The sequence below is a fragment of the Rhodotorula toruloides genome, assembly GCF_000320785.1.
Source record: "Rhodotorula toruloides NP11 unplaced genomic scaffold Scaffold18, whole genome shotgun sequence".
Lineage (NCBI taxonomy): Eukaryota > Fungi > Basidiomycota > Microbotryomycetes > Sporidiobolales > Sporidiobolaceae > Rhodotorula > Rhodotorula toruloides.
The window spans coordinates 313,049-334,002 of NW_015622978.1; the positions used below are offsets into that span (position 1 = coordinate 313,049).

At 62.4% G+C, this 20,954-nt stretch overlaps 7 protein-coding genes across 7 annotated transcripts; 3 read left to right on the forward strand and 4 right to left on the reverse strand.

Moving 5' to 3' along the window:
• Positions 1-234: 234 nt before the first annotated feature.
• RHTO_02444 (Lipid-binding START containing protein) lies at positions 235-1,970 on the forward strand (the record flags this gene model as incomplete). The annotated part of the gene is made up of 4 exons (XM_016416119.1): positions 235-337; positions 395-974; positions 1,046-1,323; positions 1,381-1,970. The coding sequence occupies 4 exons, from the start codon at positions 235-237 to the stop codon at positions 1,968-1,970; spliced, it is 1,551 nt and encodes a 516-aa protein (XP_016271947.1).
• A 104-nt stretch (positions 1,971-2,074) lies between these two features.
• On the reverse strand, positions 2,075-4,774 carry RHTO_02445 (zinc finger protein; the record flags this gene model as incomplete). The annotated part of the gene is made up of 4 exons (XM_016416120.1): positions 2,075-2,762; positions 2,831-3,940; positions 4,011-4,120; positions 4,202-4,774. The coding sequence occupies 4 exons, from the start codon at positions 4,772-4,774 to the stop codon at positions 2,075-2,077; spliced, it is 2,481 nt and encodes an 826-aa protein (XP_016271948.1).
• A 353-nt stretch (positions 4,775-5,127) lies between these two features.
• RHTO_02446 (ATP-dependent rna helicase sub2) lies at positions 5,128-7,725 on the forward strand (the record flags this gene model as incomplete). The annotated part of the gene is made up of 9 exons (XM_016416121.1): positions 5,128-5,129; positions 5,197-5,228; positions 5,285-5,500; positions 5,572-5,640; positions 5,722-6,063; positions 6,881-6,999; positions 7,058-7,189; positions 7,251-7,653; positions 7,715-7,725. Coding segments are annotated over 9 exons (1,326 nt in total).
• A 224-nt stretch (positions 7,726-7,949) lies between these two features.
• On the reverse strand, positions 7,950-9,414 carry RHTO_02447 (V-type H+-transporting ATPase subunit D; the record flags this gene model as incomplete). The annotated part of the gene is made up of 7 exons (XM_016416122.1): positions 7,950-7,960; positions 8,020-8,249; positions 8,307-8,419; positions 8,480-8,583; positions 8,640-8,895; positions 9,011-9,108; positions 9,384-9,414. 7 exons carry the CDS (start codon positions 9,412-9,414, stop codon positions 7,950-7,952), a joined length of 843 nt encoding a protein of 280 aa, XP_016271950.1.
• Positions 9,415-10,172: 758 nt separating this feature from the next.
• Positions 10,173-11,430, forward strand: RHTO_02448 (GTP-binding protein SAR1; the record flags this gene model as incomplete). The annotated part of the gene is made up of 8 exons (XM_016416123.1): positions 10,173-10,177; positions 10,242-10,294; positions 10,367-10,425; positions 10,600-10,660; positions 10,742-10,807; positions 10,879-11,111; positions 11,232-11,310; positions 11,402-11,430. The coding sequence occupies 8 exons, from the start codon at positions 10,173-10,175 to the stop codon at positions 11,428-11,430; spliced, it is 585 nt and encodes a 194-aa protein (XP_016271951.1).
• A 463-nt stretch (positions 11,431-11,893) lies between these two features.
• RHTO_02449 (RhoA GTPase effector DIA/Diaphanous) lies at positions 11,894-17,878 on the reverse strand (the record flags this gene model as incomplete). Its single annotated transcript, XM_016416124.1, has 7 exons — positions 11,894-12,259; positions 12,322-13,010; positions 13,071-13,287; positions 13,349-13,734; positions 13,792-15,226; positions 15,296-16,808; positions 16,866-17,878. 7 exons carry the CDS (start codon positions 17,876-17,878, stop codon positions 11,894-11,896), a joined length of 5,619 nt encoding a protein of 1,872 aa, XP_016271952.1.
• A 785-nt stretch (positions 17,879-18,663) lies between these two features.
• On the reverse strand, positions 18,664-20,842 carry RHTO_02450 (uncharacterized protein; the record flags this gene model as incomplete). The annotated part of the gene is made up of 5 exons (XM_016416125.1): positions 18,664-19,799; positions 19,855-19,991; positions 20,045-20,321; positions 20,380-20,450; positions 20,508-20,842. The coding sequence occupies 5 exons, from the start codon at positions 20,840-20,842 to the stop codon at positions 18,664-18,666; spliced, it is 1,956 nt and encodes a 651-aa protein (XP_016271953.1).
• Positions 20,843-20,954: the final 112 nt, after the last annotated feature.

Below are 20,954 nucleotides of genomic sequence, written 5' to 3' on the forward strand. Positions count from 1 at the left end.
TGCAATTCGCAGCGCAGTGTGTTCACCATCGCCTTCGTCGCCGGCGAGCGAAACAAAAGTCGCCGTCTCACTTCTTTCTCCTCGACGACTCGCTCTTTTCGACTGCCTGCTTGCGTTGAGCTGCACTGACAGCGACTGCACGCTCATCGACACCCGCTACACGCTCCAACAAGTCCCACGATCTCACGCTCGCCCGTTCTCATCCCCACTTCACGCCATCTCGCTCGACAAGCCATGGCGACGACACAGCAAGCGGTGGCGGTCCAAGACACGAACAAGTCGATTCTCTCCCTCCTGCTCTCCCTCTCGCCCCTCTGGTTCATCGTGCAGAGCCGAAGTGCGTTTTATCCTCCTCTCGCCTCGATACTTGTGGGACTGACAGCTTGCCTTGCAGCCCGCCTTGGCCTCGATACCCTGCACGTCGGCCTTTTCCAGGTCGTTCTGCTGCTCGTCCTGCGAGCTGGACTCGACCTCATCCCAACTCGACTGCGCCGCAAGACCGCCTCACCGGCACCGGCACCGGTTGTTCAGCCCGCTGTCCAGGAGGAGGCGCGTGTAGGGAACGGCGTCGACGTTAAGGAGAAGCAGAAGTCGAGGCGGCGGGTCAAGAGGAAGGTTGCGGCCGCCCCTCCCGCTCCCTTCGCTGCCGAGAAGCTCGACGAGACTGTCGCCAACTTCCTTCACATCACCGAGCCCGCCTTCCTCTCCTACGTCCCCGTCAAGCCCACAACATCAATCTCCTCCGCCCCGCTGTCCGACTGGAAGAAGACGTTCTCGGGCGATAACGTCGAGGTCCTCCAGCACCCGACGCTTTCCTCCCTCTTCGGCATCTGCGCAACGTTTCCCGACGTGCCCATCCGCAACTTGTTCCAGGTCTTGCAGGATATCGGCAAACGACCGGTGTGGGACGGGATGTGTTCTGGCGCGAGCGAGATCGAGCGGTTCGAGGTGGACGGCAGGAAGGGCAATGCCCTGTGAGTTTCCTCCTCATCTGGCGCAGGCGCACCGCTAGAGCGAGACTGACAATGCCATCGCTCTCGCTCAGAACGATGCAGATGAAGGGGATGGCGATGATCAAGGCTAAGGACCTTGTCCTCCTGTCCGTGGCCGGCAAGCTGCCTACGCCCGAAGACGACATGGAAGATGGCCAGCCTACCGCCGAAAAACTGCGCATCTTCGCCGCGTCGACCTCCGTCGACCACCCCAAGGTCCCGCCTACTCCGCAGTACAACCGCATGACGCTCAGCATCTCGGGCTTCTTCATCGAGGAGGTCGGCAAGGGTAGCAAGATCGTCCAGATCACCGACTTGTCCGGGCTTGGCTGTGCGTTTCCGTTCCTCTTTTCCCCTCGACCGCGAGCTGACTATGCTCGTCTCGCAGCCTGGGTCCCGAACAGCGTCCTCCGAACAATCACGCAGACGATGCTGCCCAAGTCGCTCGCCAAGCTCGGCGCAGCTGCAGCGGACGTGACCGAATTTACGAGCGACTTCCCACCTCCGACGCTCGGCAAGAAGGCGCCGCCTACCGCGAACGGGCATGCGAATGGCGAGGCAGGCGGCGAAGAGGCTGAAGAGGAGGAGGAGGAGGAATCCGATTACGAAGACGAGAGCGACGACGAGGACTCGTCTGCTCCCGACGCAACCCGCCTCTCGCCTTCCGCTTCTCGCGACCTCCACTCCCTCCTTTCCCAGCTTCGCTCCCTCACCTCCCGCCTCGCCGCTCTCGAAACCCTCGTCTCTTCACCCTCCGCGCCCGCCTCCTCATCCGGCGTCGCAGCAACTCCCACACGACGGTGGTACTCGCCCTTCAGCAGCAGCAGCGGTAGCGGAGCAGGAAAAGGCTACGGCGGACCGAGCGACATGATGACCATGAGTCCGGGCAAGTTGAGTGCGCTGGCGACGCTGGGAAGTGCGGCGGGAGCGGCGATTGCGGTAGCTGCTGTGACGGCTGTCGCGCGGCGGAGGAAGTGAGGAGGAAGGAGGGTGTCGTAGGTCTTGTAACGATATGCTATTCTGCTGGATTGCACTCAACAAGCAGAGAGACGCGAAGCGAGAGAAGAGGGAACGAGGAGGTTCTACTCGTCGTCCTCCGAGTCCGAGTCGATGATGATGCGCTTCTTCTTGCTCCTCTTGACGCTCGCCTCGTCGTCGAGGAAGCCGCGTCCACCACCTCGCTCGCTGCCGCCCCCACTGTCCGATCCCGATCCACTCGACGCATCTCCGCTCCCGTTCGACGAGCCTTGCGATCCATCCTCGTCCGAATCGGTGTCGGAACCGAGGTCGATACGCTCGCCTTGCTGGCGGCGAGCACGGCGGCGACGACGTGCATCACGCTCGTCATCGGTGTCGTTGTCTTCCTCCGACAAGTCCGAGCCAGACTTGGACGCCGACGAGGATCCAGACGACCCAGATCCCCTTGACTCCGAGTCCGAAGCCTCGAGACGACGTTGGCGGCGCCTGACTGCCTCGCGACGACGGCGAAGGCGAGCTTCGGTCCGCTCCCGCTCCTGCTCTTCCTCCTCGTCCGACTTGACGACAAAGTCGCTCTCGTACGACTCCTGAGAGTCGTAGAGCGCCGCTCGAGCTGGCTGAGAGCCATCGTCCGAGTCGTCATCCGACCCAGAAAGCTCCACGTCGTGGTGCTGGCGTCCGAGACGATGGCGACCAAAGCCGAGTAGGCCGCCGAATGTGTGGTCGTCAGTCGAGTCGTCCGTGTCGTCCGTGTCGTCCGAGTCGTCGTCCGAGATGTCCCATCGACGGCCGCTATGGAGAGAGTAGACTCAAAGTCAGTCCCGAATACGGGAGGAGCGAGAGGAGGAGTCGCTACGCACCAACCCTCGCAGATTCCAGTCCGCTCGTCGAGCTCCCAGTTGCATTCTCCACATCGTCTAACTCCGTCATCCCGGTCCCTCACGATCTGCGCGAGCCTCCTCCGCCTATCGCTCGCACTTTCCTTCCCACCAGGTCCGGGGAACAACCCACCCCACGACTCGTCCGCCTCGTCCATGGCCGGCCATCCGTCCTCCGCCGTCTCCGTCCTCGCACGCCACGCACCCGCACTCGATCCGACCGCACCAGACTCGTCGACGTTCGACCGCCGAATCGAGGTGACGATCTCGTCGAGGACGAAGACGCGGTTGGGGGAGTGCTCGGAGCAGATGGCGCGGCAGGATGGGCAGACGAGGTTCTTGGCGCGGTGGGCGCCGACAGGGACGGGAGGAGGGGGCGGGCGGGGCTTGAGAGGCGATTTGGGCGGGGCGGGAGGGGCACCGGCTGACGCTGTTTCGGGACGGCGAGGGGCGCTGGTCGATGCGGAGGCGTTCGTCGTGGCCGCAGCGGGTCGAGCGGTCGACGGTCCTGCAACAGGCTGCTCATCGCCCTTCTCCTCATCCTTGACCTCCTCGAACCTGCCGCTACTCGTCAAAGCCGCTGGATCCCCTGCACCACCGACCTTGAGCCCGAAGCGAGCCAACGCAGCGAGCCGCTTCTGCCTCAGCTCGTCGCGCGTGAGCTGCTTCTCCTCCTCTCCCTCGTCCTTCTCCTTCCCGTCCTCCTCAAGCTCGACGATCCTCCCTCCATCCGATTCGTCGTCGGCAGCTCGACGACCGCCAGCCAACGACCTCCTCACCACATCAGGCGGCAAGTCGAACCCGTACTTGAGCAACGCCTCGTTTGTCGCGTCAAAGATCCGCTGCTTGCGCTCGTCGTCGTCGCCAAGATTGGTAATGTTGAATGCTCGGCCGTTGATGTGGCCGCCCATGTGTGAGTGGATCGAGCCGGAGGAGGATGAGGCGTCGTCTTCGTCCGACGAGGAAGACGAGGAGGAGGAGGAGCCGGTAGCTTGTTCAGCGGCTGCATTTTGGCGGTCTTCTTCATCGGGATCGGCACGGAAGAACCAGGTGACGAGGCATTTGCGACAGCTGTGGATCATCAAGGATCCGCTGCCAGTCAGCCTTCACATTCGATTTCTGTGGCAGTGATCTGACGAGAGCGGTGTTCCACCGGACGCACAAGACGTGGCCGCACTGCAGCGAGTACGGGCGGTCAAGAGGCTCGGTGCAGATTGCGCAGGCGATGGCGGAGTGGACGGACGCGAGAGCGGCTTGTTGCTGTGCCATGAGCTGCAGCCGAAGCAGTACATTGACCCGCGAAGATCAGCAAACCAAGTACAGGGACATGAAGGGTAGACCGCACGGACGCACTTCCTTGCTGACCGCCAGCTCTTTCCTCAACCTCGTCAACTCGTCGTCCTCGCCTGCGTCCTCCATCTTGACCTCCTCCTGCTCGACAGCCTTCCCCTTGCCCTTCGCCTTTCTCCGCTGCTCCGCTGACATGCCCGAACCGTCGAAGATGACTTGACCATCATGCGCCTGCTCGAGAGTCGAGCTAGACGCTTGCGAGGCGTCTCCGCCAGGCACGGCTGGCTCGTCGTCGGTCACCATAGCTGCGCTCGAGCGAGTCTCGTGCAAGGGAGACCCGTTCTCCCCCGTCGCAGCTTTGCCCGACTCTCCCCCACCTGACTGCTCGACATTCGACTCGCTCCCCTCCTTCGCCTTGCCCGTCCTACGCGTCTTCCTCGGCGCACTCGCAACCCTTCCCTCGCTATCCCTGTGCTCCATCGCCTCGAGCGCGTCAGGCATGTCGAGGGAAGCGTCGGGACGCGCACGCTTCTTGGGAGAGTTGGAGGACGAGGAGGGGGCTTCTGGTGGCTGTTGGGCGGGTGCGGCACGAGTGGGAGAGCGGTTCGCGGGTGTCGAGCGGGTTGCGCGGGGCATGCTGGTCTACGGAGCGGGAGAGGGCGAGTTCGAGGGTGAGTTGCGATGAGGAGGGGAGGAGAGCGAGAGTTGGCTGGCGCGACGAGCGGGAAGCGGTAGTGCGTCGGATGAAAGCTCGGCAGTCTCAGCAGCACTTCGGAACGAGCATCTCTTCGAAAGAAGCGGTGAGGAGTGAGAGAGCGAGAGCGAGAGCGAGTGTAATCAGTGGAATACAACTCGACATTACATCGATTTGTATTCTGAAACAATACAACCGAGTTTGTATTTGCGTGTTGTATTGCACTGGATTAGCTGCCTCCTCTCGTCCCTACTCACCCACTCACCTCCGCACCGCATCCAGACACACAGCAGCCATGTGAGCACCGCCAGAGCACTCTCACACACGCGCCGCGCTCACCACGCTTGTCCCCGTCGTTGCACAGGGCCTCCACCCTTCCCACTGAAGACCTCATCGGTACGCCCGCTCCGCGCCCTTGCTGTGCACGCAAGCTGACCCACAGACACCCACAGACTACGAGGAGGACGTCATCGAGCCCTCGGTCGCCGCGCCCGCCGCCGCCGCTGGTGGTGCCAACGGCGACGACGCTGCTGCCGGTGCGGGCGCAGACGACAAGCAGGGCAAGGGCTCGTACGTCGGTGTGCACTCGACTGGCTTCCGTGACTTCCTCCTCAAGCCCGAACTCTTGCGCGCCATCTCGGACCTCGGTTTCGAGCACCCCTCTGAGGGTGAGTCGCCCCCTTTGTTGTGGTCCGCTAGAAACGCGCGAGCTGACATGGGATGCTTGCACCGTGCGCAGTCCAGCAGGAGTGCATTCCCCAGGCTATCCTTGGAATGGACGTCCTCTGCCAGGCCAAGTCGGGAATGGGTGAGTCGGGCGGCCCTTGTCCTGCCTTTCGAGCTGCGAGTCGCCGTGCACGAGGCTGACGATTGCGAGCATTGCTCACAGGCAAGACGGCTGTGTTTGTGACTGCGACGCTCCAGCAGATCGAGCCGGTTGACGGCGAGGTTTCGGTCATCGTCCTGTGCCACACTCGCGAGCTCGCGTTCCAGATCAAGAACGAGTACGCGCGGTTCAGCAAGTACATGCCGGACGTCCGCACGGGTGTCTTCTACGGCGGCACGAGCGTCAAGGTCGACCAGGACTTGCTCAAGAACAAGGAGAAGTGCCCGCACATCGTCGTCGGCACGCCCGGTCGCCTCAACGCCCTCGTCCGCGACAAGAGCCTCAAGGCCGGTTCGGTCCGACACTTTGTCCTCGACGAGTGCGACAAGATGCTCGAGTCCCTCGGTTAGTCTCGCTTTGCGACCCCTCCTCGCTATCTCTTCGACTGTCCACAAGGTCTCCTACTCTGCCTCGACACGGTCGCCCCAATACTCGGGACCTACCCTCGTCTGTCGCGCGTGCCATGGACACGCAAAGGCGCGTTCGACGCCTCTCAAGCGGATGCGCGCACCGAACGTCGCGCGTCAGCCCAATGAAGACCTCTAGCGGAGGCATCAAGGCTCGACATCGACCACGACTTGTCTCTCTTTCTCTCTAGCTTCGTCGCCTGCCGCCCATGCATTCCACGCAAGGTATCTGTATAATTCGACTCGATCGCATGATCGCCAATCCGGACTTCTCTTCGCACGATCCGCCTCGCTCGACGCGACACGGCTCAAGCATTCGATCCGACCATTTCTGACGCCTCGCCTCGCCAAGGACAAGATGCGTTCGATGAGGCCCAACGATGCCTCGCCTGTTTCGGTCCCTGTCGCAGGCGACGGACCGACGACGTTAATCTCGCCTTCCGCCGCCGTCGATTCCACCTTTGACGCCTGTCCGCCGTTCGACTGTATCGCGTCTTCTTGCGGTTGGCCATCTTGCGCGCGACAGGCGAGGGCGACCGTCGTCCTGAAGGAGGATAACAGCCCCGTCGACGAGTTGCAAGACCGGAACGCTTACCTTGCTTTCTTCTTTCTTCTTTCCCTCTCCCGACCACTTACTCGCGCTCTCCTCGACCCACTCGACCCTCATTACCCGACTCATCGTCTCAACTTCGCCTCGCCCGTCTGCCTCTTCGCCTCAACTCGCCTCGCCTCATCTCGCCCGACACGACGAACAGACATGCGCCGCGACATCCAGGAGATCTTTAAGGCGACGCCGCACCACAAGCAGGTCATGATGTTCTCCGCCACGCTCGCCAAGGAGATCCGCGCGACGTGCAAGAAGTTCATGCAGACTGTGCGTTTCCCGCCTTCTCTTTATTCTCCGAGCTGATCGGATCCGAACGTATGTGCAGCCGCTTGAGATCTACGTCGATGACGAGAAGAAGCTCACTCTCCACGGCTTGCAACAACACTTTGTCCGCCTCGAGGAGTCGGCCAAGAACCGCAAGCTCAACGACCTCCTCGACTCGCTCGAGTTCAACCAGGTGCGTTCGACTGAAGCCTTGCTTGTGGAAACGACGTTGACGGGCGAGACTCGCTGCGCAGGTCTGCATCTTCGTCAAGTCGGTTTCGCGCGCGATCGAGCTCGACCGCCTCCTGCGCGAGTGCAACTTCCCGTCGATCGCGATCCACTCTGGCCTGAACCAGGAGGAGCGTATCCGCCGCTACCAGCAGTTCAAGGCGTTCGAGAAGCGCGTCCTCGTCGCGACCGACATCTTCGGTCGCGGTATCGACGTCGAGCGCGTCAACATCGTCATCAACTACGACACCCCGACCGACGCCGACTCGTACCTCCACCGTGTCGGACGTGCGGGTCGCTTCGGTACCAAGGGTCTCGCCATCACGTTTGTTGCGAATGACGAGAACGAGGAGGTCCTCAAGAGCATCCAGAGCAGGTTCGAGGTCGCCATCACCGAGTTGCCCGAGACCATCGAGCCGTCGACCTACAGTGCGTTCCGAACGTGCCCTCCTCTCTACGCTTTGGCTGACCCCAGGACTTTCGCGCGCAGTGAACGCCTGATCGCCTTGCTCTCGCCCGCCTCGCTTCTCGCATACCTAGTTGAACCCTCCTTGTGTACCGATCTATCGTCTCTCCCGCTTTTGTGTGCTACCATCATCCCTCCCCTTCTCTAGGCACCCGTCTCCGGGCGTGCTTGCAAAAACCAATCTCGAAGGCTCGAACGGGATTCTGAGAAAAGAGACGCGTTGCGAAGGCAGCATGAGTGATACAGCAGGAGAGATAGCTCAGAAGATGACTGCCGTGCGCAAATGGTCAGCTTCCCGCGCTGCGACCGAGAGAACGGCGACGACTCACCATCCTCGTCCTTGTCGGCCAACAAATTCTTCTCGCCCGACGTCCCGGCATTCGTATTTCCCGCGCCCGCTCCGGCTCCATACCCCGTCTGCGATGCCTCCGCATCCTCTCTCGCCTCGCGCTCGACCCGCGCAGCCGTCTCCGCCTCCTCCTTGACCGCATTATCGCGCTTCTTCTTCGACTGGATCTTTTTCAGGCGGAAGAACTCTTCGCGGTCCATCTCGTCGAGCCTAGTCCGTCACACGTCCGTCAGCGAGGGAGGAGAAGGGAGGGAGGGTGAAACGCACTCCGAGTTGATGTACGAGATGGTGTTCTCGAGGCGAGGGATCATGACGTGCTCGAGAGCGTTTACACGCCGGTTCGTCATCTTGATAACGTCGTCGAGGATGACAAAGGCGGTCTGCGAAGGATCAAGCATGTCAACTAAAATCTCTCACGAGGGGAGAAGGGCGGGACGAACCTGGAGGGAAGCGAGCTCGACGAGCGTCTCGACTGCTTTGGAGAAGGTCTCGCGACAGCGCTGGATTTGCTGTCCTCCTCGTCCGAGACCAGTCAAGCCGAAACCTGCACACGGCACAGTCAGCGGATGCGAGTGTGGGAGGACCTCGCTCCGAGCGCACCTCCGTTCTGTCCTTGTGCACTTCCACCCTCTCCACCACCCGACCGCACCATTTCAAACGCCGGCAAGATCGTCCCCGAGACGTTCTCCTGCTTGGCCTGGACACGGAAACTCGCCTCGGTGACCGACTCCTGGATCATGTACCCGATGTCGCCTGTCGCGTAGGTCACTTCGGCGAGCGAGAAGGCGGCGAGTTGCATTACTCGGCCCATCTTGAGCTTGGCTTCGGAGATCTTGGCGAGGATGGCGCGGAATCGCTGCGAGCGAAGAAGTCCGTAGCGTTAGTGATGCTCATCGACAGTGCGTATGCGCGTCAACATAGCGTGAGGCATTCGCCGGCCAGTATCCCGGGCAGAGTGAATACCAACGCACCTTGCCCAACGCATCTGCCTTCTTCTTCAGCAAGCTGTGTCCAGTCTGGGCGCCCTTCAGTCGCGTCTTGGTGACAGTCAGGTTCATCCGCGTCGGGACTGCAGGAGTCATGAATAGTCAGCATGAGAGCGGGCGACTGCAGAGACTCTTGAGAGGTTGGCGGAACCGTATCGAGAACGACAGGCGGACAAGGCGGTGCAGCGTCTCGCTCCAGATCGTCGTCGGCCCTCACAGCTTATCTGGTCGTCCTCGTCCTGCCCCAAGCTCCACAAGCTGTCCCAGCGTCCGTCGTGGTCGACGCAAGATCGGGAGGAGGTGGGGGAGGAGCGCGAGGACGAAGGAACAGCGGAAGAAGAGAACAGCGTGAACTCACAGACATTCTCCCGTGCGCCCTTTCCAGACATCGCTTAGCCTTGTTCTGCGGCGTCGTCGACGGGGAGAGGGTTGGTGATGGCGAGGGGCGTGCGAAAGGACGAGGAGACGGCGGCAGCTCGTTCAAGCGGGGTCGACTGAGTGTGACAGTCCCAGGGAGAGTGCACTATAGCTCTGAGAGATCAGTCCAGCGAGTCTGTGGGTGTGTGCGGTTCAAGGAGGACCCTCTCGTCGTCGCTCGTCAGTCCGCGACTTGGTCTCCGCCTCGCACTCGCACAGCTGCAGACTCGCGCAGAGCACTCTTCCTAACACGCGTGAGTATCCTCTGCACACGCTCGAACCGGTCCCGCATCGCCACGTACCCTCGCCAGCGAGCTCGTCGCCGCCAACCATCTCGAGACACTTGACAGCAGCGACAACGGCCTGTAGAAGGTTCCTGGACGATAGAAGGACTTGGAGGAACGTTCATACGCGCCGGAAGCGCTGCCAGCCCGCCTGGTGGCCTGTCGCCGCCTCGTGTACCCTGCGCATCCCCGACCCAGATCACCGTTTCTCCGCCCCTACACGACGTAGGACTGGCCGTTCGGAGGGTAGCGGGACATGTAAAGGATGTCTGGAGCGGTAGAAGCCCTGAGCGGCGCAGCTGGACGCGACTTCGCCCATCTCCCGCTTCCTCTCACCATTGCCGGCTTCCGTCTCGGGACCCCCAACACGCTCCCTTCGACTCGCAGAGCGCTGTACTGATCACTTCTACGCATTCTACAGCTCGCACGACCTCCGCAACTTCATCATGTCGTGCGTCGGCCTCTTCCTCGAACGATCGAGGGCCCCGCTCACGCTCAACTCGTCTCCGTCGCAGGTCCTGGTTTAGCGGTCTCTTCTCGTGGGCGTTCGACTTGTTGGCGTCGTTCGGTGCGTCACTTCCTGTCATTCTCGCGCAAACGAGTCTTGGGCTGACCTCGCCCTCCTCGCCCATCTCCACAGGCTTGGTGAACAAGAACGCGAAGATCTTGTTCCTCGGTCTCGACAACGCAGGCAAGACGGTGCGTTCAGCTTCAGTCTTCGTTCAGTACGGCGGCGGGGCACTTGTTCTTCCGGCCGCGCATCTCGAGCGGGGTTCAGCCGAAGTTGCCGAAGTGACAGCTTCTGCGTTTCCTGCTCGTCAAAGTTGCAATGGTTTGGCAGAGCATGCTGACGTGTTGAGATTGCGCCCGCAGACCCTCCTCCACATGCTGAAGAACGACCGCTTGGCGACTCTCCAGCCCACTTTGCATCCGAGTGAGTCTCGCCGAGCTGTCACTGGCGTATCTCCCCTGCCGACAAATTACAGTGCTGACATTTGTCGCCAATGACTCGCAGCGTCTGAGGAGTTGGCGATCGGGAGTGTAAAGTTCACGACCTACGACTTGGGCGGTCACCAGCAGGGTGCGTCCTGTTCTCTGCCGTGAAGGCAATCTCGCCAGATTGCACGACGGCTAACAAGTATTCGCGTGCAGCCCGCCGCCTCTGGAAGGACTACTTCCCCGAAGTCGACGGCATCGTCTTCCTCGTCGACTCGCAGGACACGGAGCGCTTCCACGAGTCCAAGGCCGAGCTCGATGCGCTCCTCGCCATCGAAGAGCTCGCAAAGGTCCCCTTCCTCATCCTCGGCAACAAGATCGACGCGCCTGGTGCGGTTAGCGAGGAGGAGTTGAGGTACGCGTTGGGCTTGCACGCGACGACTGGAAAGGTGCGTCATCCGCTCGCTCATCTCGAGCTTGCCGACGGTGCCACCGAGCTGCGGAATGCGGCACGGGAGACATTGTGGAAGTGCCAAACGCGCGACACTGACGTCGCATTCCGCTTGCAGGGCAAGGTCCCCCTCACCGACATGCGCCCCATCGAGGTCTTCATGTGCTCGGTCGTCATGCGCCAGGGCTACGGAGAGGGTGCGTTCGGTTTCGCTAGCTTGCTCTTGTTGACTGGCTTGGTTCTCGACCTAGTTGAGCTTATTGTTGACGTTCGAACCATTACGCGCAGGTTTCCGCTGGTTGGCGCAGTACATGTAAACCGCCAGCAACCCCTCCTCCCTCTCCCCTCTCCGCTCTTCCCTTTCCCTCATACCGACATCTGTTCCTCACGCCCTCGTTCGTTTTACCTTTCGCGCCTGGTCAAATAGTTTCTTCCCGAGCAGCAACATTGGTCTTTTCACCTCCTCTCTGTGCCTCTTCCCTTCGCTTTGCCCTTTGCACTCTCGCTTCCGCAAAAAGAGCGATTTCGGTCGTGCTTCTCTCTGGTCTCGCTGCGCCACTTCGCTACCACAGCGCGAGTTAAAGCGTTTGAGAGACGATACATTAGGCGCGGCACCTGCTGCACCGCGAGATGAAGAGGGTGGAGAGCGAACGAGAGGAGACTATACCCAGATGCAAGGATGCGACGGAGATGGACAGGACAGGGTGGGAAGGGGTATCGAAGCGATAGAAGGGGTGACAGACACAGAAAGCGTGTGCGGGAAGGGGTATAGGTACAGGCTCAGCCAATTGCACGGATCTCGGGGACCTCGTCCTCCGCCTCGTCCGCCAGCTCCTCGACTTCCTCGTCTTCATCGCGAACACTGATCGACGCTCGCGTCGTCTCGTTACTGCCCCTCCGCGCCTCCTTGGCAGATGCCGGCGTAGGCGTGATAGGCGTCGCAGGACTGTCGGCGTCCTTCTCGTCGACGCTCTCGCTGTTCGGGGTGGATGGCAGGGTCAAGGCGTCGGGCGACAGGGATGGGGATGCGACATCCGGAGAGATGGGAGAGAGTAGGTCTTGGCGGGTTGTCCGGCGAGAGTCGCGGGTTCGGGCGCGGCGAGTTGCGAGGGTAGCGGCGGCTGGTGTGGGTGAAGCGGTGGCAAACTGCGCAAATAACGTCTTAGTGCTGGACATACGATACAGGCGCTAGAGAGGAAGGAACGCACGCCTTCGCCCGTCAAGCGAGCCATCAGCTCTTGACCGCTGGCAAGCAAGTCGTCCAGGCCGTCGACCCGCGACGAGCTTGATCCGCCGCTCGAGCCCAGCCCGTCAGGCGTTGGCGATGTCGCGCCGCTGCGGTCGAAGAGAAGGGCGCTCGGCGACTCCTTGCCCGACGAGCTACCGCCCGCAAGCAGGTTCTTCCGCCCAGCGCGACGCACGGCGCGAGGCGTGTCAAGCGATTGCTCGCGAAGCGTCTTGAGCATATCCTCGACAAGCGAGTCGCCTGACTGAAGCGCCGCCGCCGCGGCAGCTGCCGCCTCAGCCTTGCGAGCCGCCGCCTGCTCCGCCTTGATCCTCGCCTCCTCCGCTCGGCGATTGTCCTCCCTCGCCGTCTTGTACGACGAGACGAACGTCTTGAAGACGCTGAAAAACTCGTCGGTACTGGCGATGCTCTTCGCGTCTTCGCCGTAGAAGGTCAGCGCCTGGTTATAGGTCGAGTCGGCGAGACGGAGCGAGTCCTTGAGGGCGGCGAGGCGGTCTTCGGCTTCACGACGGAAGCGGAACATCTTCTTAGGGAAGCCATCGTCCGGGTGCAGGCTGGACAGGTCATCAAAGTGCGTGTTGAGGAGGTTGTCGAGGCTTTCTTGCTGGGTTGCAAAGTCGATGAGGGCGGCGCGGACGTGCGACAGGTCGGCTGTAGAGAGGCACTGTGTGAGTACGGGCGCGGGCAAAGCTCGTCCCACGTCTTGCTTACCCTTGAAGGCGTCCGCAGGTTTGTGCAACTCCTCGAGGAACAGCTCCGTTTTCGGCATCGTCTGGGTAACCGTCTTGGCAACGAAGTGGAGGAGGGTGCGGTTGCTCGACTGCGACGACTTGGTGTCGACAAGCTTGTTAATCGAGTTGACCTTGAAGCCCTGCGCGTTACCCTTGTGGTTCGTCGCGTTGAGGAAGTTGCCGAGCATGAGAATGAGCTGTGCAACGGCGCAAATGTCAGTTGGGATGGTGGAGCAGCGAGAGATGGAGCGAACGCACCTTGAGCAACTCGGAGAAATGGGGCGCGTCGAGGAGGGCCTTCGATGCCGCGTACACTTTCTCCGCCTCCTCCTCCAGCCGGGTGATGTTCTCCAGGAACTTTTCCCGGTAGATCATCGCCTTCAAGCGCGGCCGCAAGTGCTCGATCTTGAGAAGCTCGACGAGGAATCGGTCTGCGGGCGCCAAGAAGTCGAGGTCTTCTTGCGGGGTCGACTTGTGCATGTTGAGCTTCGACTCCTGATCCGGGTTCGGCAGCAAAGCGACGAGTTCCGTGAGGAACGCCTCGCCAAGCCCCTCGTCGTAGCGGAGGATGCGACCGGCCGCAGCCTTGACCTTCGTGAAGGCGTCGTCGGTCGCGCTGCCGGCCGGCTTGAGAACCGTAATCTCTGCGGAGCGGACGACGGGTCAGCAGTCAGCTGAAAACGAGTGTCTGCGGCACACACCGATGTTCTGGGCATGCCGAGAGTCGAGGCAGGTCGTCAAGGTCGACTTCTCGCGCTTGACCGCCAGCTTGACCGTCTGCTTGGCGCGGAACTCTTCCTCCATCGCGTCGAAGATGCTCTGCTGCCGCAGCCGCTCGGCAATCGCCCGCGCGTCTTCGTCGGCGTCCCCAGTCTTGCGACCCCAGATCGTCGACGAGATACCGTGCGGCGAGACCTTGTCCCACTGGAACGTCTTGAGCTTTCGCTGCGCGAGACCGACAGGCGTCTTTGCTGGGTTGAAGCGAGGTGCGCCGGGCGCGGGCGGGGCAGGCGGCGGGGGAGCACCTGGCCCCGAGGGTGATGAGGGTGACCGCTCGCCGGTATTCTTGCGAAGACCTGCCTTCGCAGCGAGCACTTCGCTGAGTGGCATAGTCGACGCGGTCTTGACGGCGCCGAAAGGTCCAGGCGGGCGAGGAGGCGGTGGAGGCGGAGGAGGAGGAGGTGCGCCTGGAATGGCATTGCTGCCTGGAGGTGGTGGTGGTGGTGGCGGAGGAGGAGGCGGAGGCGGAGGGGCTGGTGCTGAGGGAGCAGAGAAGAACGCAGGCGGAGGCGGAGGTGGTGGTGGCGGCGGCGGCGGGGGCGGAGGAGGAGCAGGAACGGCGGAGAAACCAGAAGACTCGGGCGAGGCGTCTCTGTCCGCATGCGCATGAGCAGGAGGTGTCGTAGAAGGTGTCGGAGCCTGCACGACCGGCGTTGCGGGAACATCGGCCGTCCCGAATGCGAAAGGGGCGAGGAACGGAGGCGGCGTGATCGAGCGAGAGACGGCGGGCGATTCTGCATCGAGGAGAGGTGTCGATGGTGCCGTGTGATAGGGCCCGACGAGGAAGACGGTATCTGGTCGTTGATTTGGCGTTTCAAGAGCCGATGGCGGCATGAGGCTATCGAGCGAGTCGGCGAACGAGGCGGGTACGCCTACCTTCTGACCCGCAGGTCTGCGCGTCGTTGGCGACAGGTCATTGCCGGCCTCGTCGCCCTCGGCAGCCTCGATGACAGTCTCTGGGACCGCCGAGTCGACGTCGGATGGAGCGGTACTTGTCGGCGCAGTCGAGTTGCTGGCGTAGGTGAAGTGGCTTTGCTGCGACGAGGTGCGCACGCTGTCAGTGTCGACCGAGTCTCGGGCGGGACTGCTGCCCATCTTGATGGCCACATCGCGGATCTGCTCGGCGAGAGTCGGCCGGCGCTGGTGCGAGGCATGTCCAGGCCGAGAAGTGCGGGCGACGGTTGGTGACGCTGGCGAAGAGTCGTTGTGGAAGGTGGACGGATCGCGCACCGCCTGCGGAGTCGTGTCGTAGTCGCTGTCGGGCGAGAAGGCGGAGACGGCAGGCTGCTGCTGACCCGCGCGTCGAACAGGCGTGCGATGCGAAGGAGGGGAGGGCGTGGGAGACCATGCAGAGACCTGCCAGGGAGTTCGTCAGCGCTCGCCATCGCTTGAGGTTGTGAACCAAGAGGAGAGGTCAGAACGCACCGGCTGACGAACACCTGAAGCAAGCCTGTCGGCCGTCATCGATCTCTCCGCCGCAATGCCGTTTTCCATCCGCCGCCTCGCGCTCGTCGTGCCCAATATCGTCTTTCCCGGTACCGCGGGGAGAGGCTCTGATGCTGACATGCCCTCAAGGATCTGGATCGTCTTGCTGCGCTGCAGCTGCTTCTCCATGCGGTCCTGGAGGTCATCCTCAATGCCGTCGAGCAGTCCGGCGGCCTTCAGGCGTTCGTATAGAATCCTATTGTCGGCGCGGAGGGCGGCAATCTGGTCGAGGTAGTCGCGCTCCTTGCCAGCGTACTCCTGCTTCGTCCCGTCCGTCGCAGCGCGCGAAGTCGCAAGCGCCCGCTCGAGACGCTCGATCTCGCCCTTGAGCTTGCCGACGTCTCCGCTCGTCCCTTCCGCTAACTCCTCCTCTAGCTGCTCGCACCGCTTCTTGAGCTGGGCAACCTGCGATTGCGCAACCTCGAGGTCGTCCTGCGTCTCGGCCAGCCGGTCCTGCTCAGCGAAAGAGGCGACGATCTGGGCGACACTCGAGCCCATGAGCTTGGTGAAGCCGCCGTCGAGCCCCTTGCGGTCGGTCACAACGGCCGAGACGAGGCGTTCGATGAGCTGGAAATGCCGCATGCGCGACTCCGGCTCCGTCGGAATGAGGAGGAGGTGCTTGAGTGTGCTGGTGAGGAAGTCGAGTGCGCGGCCGTCCGTGTTCTCGATGATCGCGTCGAAGCAGCCGCGGGGGTCGGAGAAGTTCATGCGGACTTCCTCCTTCATCTGGTCGGCGAGCTCAAGCGAGTCGGCTTCGGCGCCTTCGTAGTGGTCGGAGATGAGACGCCGGAGGAGAGGATGGTCGAGGACGAGGTGCTTGTCGAGGATGCGCTTGAGGCCCGAAAGCTCCATGGCGGCGCGGAGGTGCATGCGGATCTTGAGATCGCGGTCGCGCAACAACTCCTGTATGAGGAGCATATTCGTCGCCGCATAGTCGGCGAGCGCCTGGTCCTTGACGTCCGCCAAAGGCGAGCTCGCCACCAGACCGCGCGACATGTCCTTCGCGCCCTGTCCTCGCAGACTCATCACCGCTTCGCTCGCTCCTACTGAGCTACCGAACCTCCCTCGACCGTCGATCGCCGCTTCCCAAAAGAAGAACCAGCCGTCGAACTTGCCGGGCAGGCGGCGCGAGCTGGAGAAGTCGTCGAGGCCTTTGAGGACGAGGTTGAAGCCCTTGACGCGGTCGCGGGCAACGAAGAAGGTGAGGAGCTCGATGACGCTCTTTCGGATGGGTATCTCGCTGGCGAGAGACGCGGTGATAGCCGAGATGGACGTGTTGTTCTCGATGGCGTCGCGGGCGCCGTCAGTGTGGTTGAAGAGCGTTCGAAGGCACTTGATCAGCTCGGCTTCCATGCCGACATCCGGCTTGCGCTGCGTGTCGGACTTGTTGATGTTGTGCAGCGCGTTGCCGAGGACCGCCTGCCCTTTGAGCGAGATGAACGCTTGCAGCCATCTGTAAGAGAGACGAGGTTAGGGAGGCCTGACCGGCAGATCAGAAAGCGGGACTCACGCGAGCTCGTAGGTGCGCAAACAGACACTCAGGCTCGCAACCTGCTGCTGTGTGATCGTCCCGTCCATGAACTTGCCGATGTACCACTCGGGACTCTCGTTCTTCCCCCAAGACGGCTTCGCGCTACTCCTGTCCCCCGCTGCTCCTGCTCCGCCCATTCGCGGACTCATCGGGTACTCTGCAACTCCGCCTCGCGAGGTCCCGACCGCAGGCGCGCTCCGCCCTTCGACCGGCCGATGCGTGATCTTCTCGCGCGCATTCTTCCACTTCATGAATGCGTCGTTGTAGATCAACGTCCACTTCTTGTCCGTGTCGAGATTGCGCGCTGCGTCGAGGGCCGAGCCGGAAGTTGCGCCGATTCGTGGGAGGAGCTCGTCGAATAGCTCGTCGACTTTGGCGGGGTCTGCAGGTCGAGGGAAATCGAAGTCGGACGACATGGGCGAGACGCCTGGCGGCAAGACCGAGTCGCGAGGATAGGAGGAAGGCGTGCGAGAGGCGGTCGAGACGGCGGAAGTTCGGCGTGGCATGAAGGGAAGAGCGCTGGAGAGGGTAGACGAAGCGTATTCAGCCTTTGCTCCTGACCGACTGCTCGCAATGGTGCTGTTGCTGCTGAAGGGTCGGTTGGATGAGGTAAAGGACGACATGCTGGAGAGTGTAGGGTGGCGAGGAGTCGACTGAGTGTCGCTGCTGAGAGACGAGCGACCCGCCGTGCTGCCGCCGCTGATCGTCTTCTTCCGAACGGGCGGAGGCGACATGGGGCCTGGCCGTGTAGATTCGGCCTGTACAGGCATCTTCGCGGCACTGATCGTCCTGTCTTCCCTCACGCTCGCCTTGCTCGACATGGCGCCAAGCGAGTCAATCCGTTTCCGCCGCTCCACCACATCAGACTCGGCGCTGTGTCCCTGCGAGCTCGACGCTACGGAGCGTATCGACTGTTCGTCAGGCGACCTGGGTCGAGTCGCCGTCCGACTCTCGCGCCCACTCGACCCGCTCCCGCTCGCGTCGTCCCGCATTCTCGGCTCGAACCCATCTATTCCGAGACCGCGAGGCGAAACCCTGCTGTTGTAACGAGGGAATGCCGCGCTGTCCTGTCCGCCAGACGAGCTGGGTTGGGGCGGAACGTTGCCCAAGGCGTGGGAAAGTCGCGACCGGGGACTTGCTGTGCCGTCAGCCTCGAACGACTGGCCGGGCAGGGGGAAGGCGGATGAGTAGGGAAATGCGCTCGCTCGGTTGTTGCTGGCCTTGGTCGGGGACGAGGTGGGCAGGTGCTCGTACGCGGTACTCGACGAGGAGAGCGAGTCGAGGTCGGCCGTGTCGAGCGCGAGCTGCTGCGCTTGGTGGCTCGCGCGCTTGCCCTTCTTCCTGAAGAGCGTGTCCAGCTTGGGCGAGTCGGGCGGGCCCTACGCTCTGCCGCCGCCGAGTTCGTGCCAGGTGGGGAGGGAAGTAAGTGTTGATGAGGCGGAGACGGGCGACGACAGGCGATGGCGCGTTGGCTGGGCGTGTAAACAGACTCAGTAGCTTCAGCAAACTCTAGCAATAGTCAAGCGAAGCAAACGGAGCGTGATGAACGAGTCCAGCTGTGCCGTCCTCGGGAGTGGATCCTGCGGTGAAGAGAGTCGACTTCCACCACTCTCCTTGTCCGCCGTACAGGTTTGTCTACCGAGGTTTAGGATCATATAGACCGGCGAAGGAAAGCAGAGGACCGGCGAAGGCTTTCCTGCCACTCGTGCAACCTCTCGTCCCGCTTCGTACAGGTCAAGCGGTTCATTCCAGGCGAGACTCCATTCCCAAGCGTTCCCTAAGCGACCTCGACAATCTTCTCCTGCTCTTCCTCCTCCTGCACCTGAGCCGAGCCTCCCGCGCCCGTATCGCACGCCCTGTTCGCCTTCTCGGCCTCCTCCGCCTCCATTTCCTCCTCAATCATCGCAAGCGCCTCCTGCGGCGACGGTCCGTATCCTCCTGGGTGGCTCATCACCCTCCCAGGCTCTTCGCGGAGAAGGTCGCCGGCGTGCTGCCAGTACGAGGGGATGACCCGCCAGAGACGGTCGACGATCCAGAGCGTCTTGACCGTGTCGTTTGGCAGGGTCGGAACGAAGACGAGTTGCGTGAGGTCGGATTCGAGAATGGAGGACTTGAGCGCGTCGAGGTGCTTGAGGTCGAAGGAGGGCGAGAGGTCGAGGAGGACGGTGAGCGGCTCGTCGAGTGTGTGCGAGATGATCGAGTCGTCATTGCCGAGCGTAGCGAGGGCGTCTTGCGTCGAGATAGAGGGGAAGAAGAGGGCGTCGGTGACGGGGAAGTCGCGCTGGTGCGGCGAGAGCTGAACCTTGACGAGCATGTGCTCTTCCTCCTCCGTCTGCTGCGGGTCACCGGCGTCTCCTTCGGCTGCGACAGGCGCGACCTTGCCCTTATACACGATCTCCCACCCGACGAGCGAGCGAGCGCTTCTCTCGCGGTACCCGACCCTCCACTCCCCCTCGACCTCCTTCCCGCCCTTGTGCAGCTTGTCAAGCGCGTCCTTCAGGACGCTCGTCGACGTCCTGTCCTTCCTCCCGCACTTCTGCCACGCCTCCATCGCCTTCGCCTCGCGCTCAAAGCGCTCCTTGAGCCCAGCGAATCGCCTCCTCGTCCTCTCCTCCGGGTCGTCCGGCTCCTTCTCCTCTTTCTCCTGCTTCGCCTGCCTGGCCTGTTCCCACGTCGGCATCTCCGGCGGCGAGACAACTTCCGCGCCGAGCTCGTTGTCTTCGTCTGCATCGTCGACAATGCTCATGGCGGAGAAGACGTCGGGCAGACGGTCGGTGAGCTGCTTGACCGGGTCAGGGCGGTCGACGATGGGCGAAGGAAGGACAGAGTCGGGCTCGGGGAAGAGGACGCGGATGGCGGGCCCGAGGGTCGAGACGTTGACAGCTTGCCTGAGGAGGAGATGCGCCGGGTGAACTGCGGGCGAGGCAAAGTGAGCGACCGCAAGGATTATCTGGGCGAGGCAACTCACGCTGCGCCCTCGCAATGCCGCACATCGCAATGCAGTCCTCGATAGCCTTCTTGCGGCCGGGGAAGACCTTGCGGGTAAGCATGAACTTGAGAAAGCTCTGCATGACAATGGGGGCGAGCCAGAGCGAAGGGACATAGCTGTGCGGAGGCGGTCAGCGCCGAGAGCCTTGAAAATGGGTGGGGATACGCACCCGTCGTTCGTGCGGTTGTTGAAGAAGATTGCGAGTCTTTGCAGGCTGAAGACTGTCTCGGCCCACTCGTCTTCCGTCTTCTCGACAACGTCCTCGACCGTCGCCTCCTTCGCCTCGTCGCCGTCGTCTTCCTCGTCGCCGTCCTCGCCGCCGGCGTCGTCGTCAAAGTCGTCCGGGTCGTAGCCGCGCAAGGACTGCATCCCGTACTTTTCGCGCAGGGCGACAATGTCGACTTGAAAGTAGCGCAGGACATTCTGGTAGTTGACCTTGTACGGGACTGTGTCATAAGTTAGTCAGTACAGTAGCTCGGCTGTTGGGGACGTGTTGGGACGCACGCTGGCCCAGCGAGCGGAGGGAGCGGAACTCGTCGCAGCAGCGGAGGAGGCGGAGGTCCCATGGGAGCGAGCTAAACTTGAGTACGTCAGCTTAGTGTTCATCGAAGTGAGCGAACAGGTGGACTCACGGCTCATACCGTCCCTTGTCCTCGGGGTGAGGGTCGCGCTCGACATGGTCGTCCTCCCACCCGCCGCGACTGTCCTTGTTGAACTTCTTCTTCGGCAGCTTCTTGCGCCTCCTGCCCCTCCCGCCTCCCCCGCCCCCTGCTCCGCCATCGATGTGAGGCACTCCGCTCGTCCCCTGCTCCTGCTCCCCGTCCTGGTCCTGCGTAGCCGTCTCGCCCTCGGTTGCGGTCGGACGCGGTTCTAGCGGTGCAACAGGCTCCTTGGGAGGAGGCTCGGGTCCGAAGATGACGGGCTTCTCCTTCTTCTCCTTGCGGGGGTAGCGGCGACGAGGCGGCATGAGAAGACGGCGGCTGAGGCGGGCTGACGGGGTGCGACGGCGGTGTGAGCGGTGTCACCTTGTCAACGCAGGTTTCCTGGGTGCGCTAGCGAGGCAAGTCGAGCGAAATCGG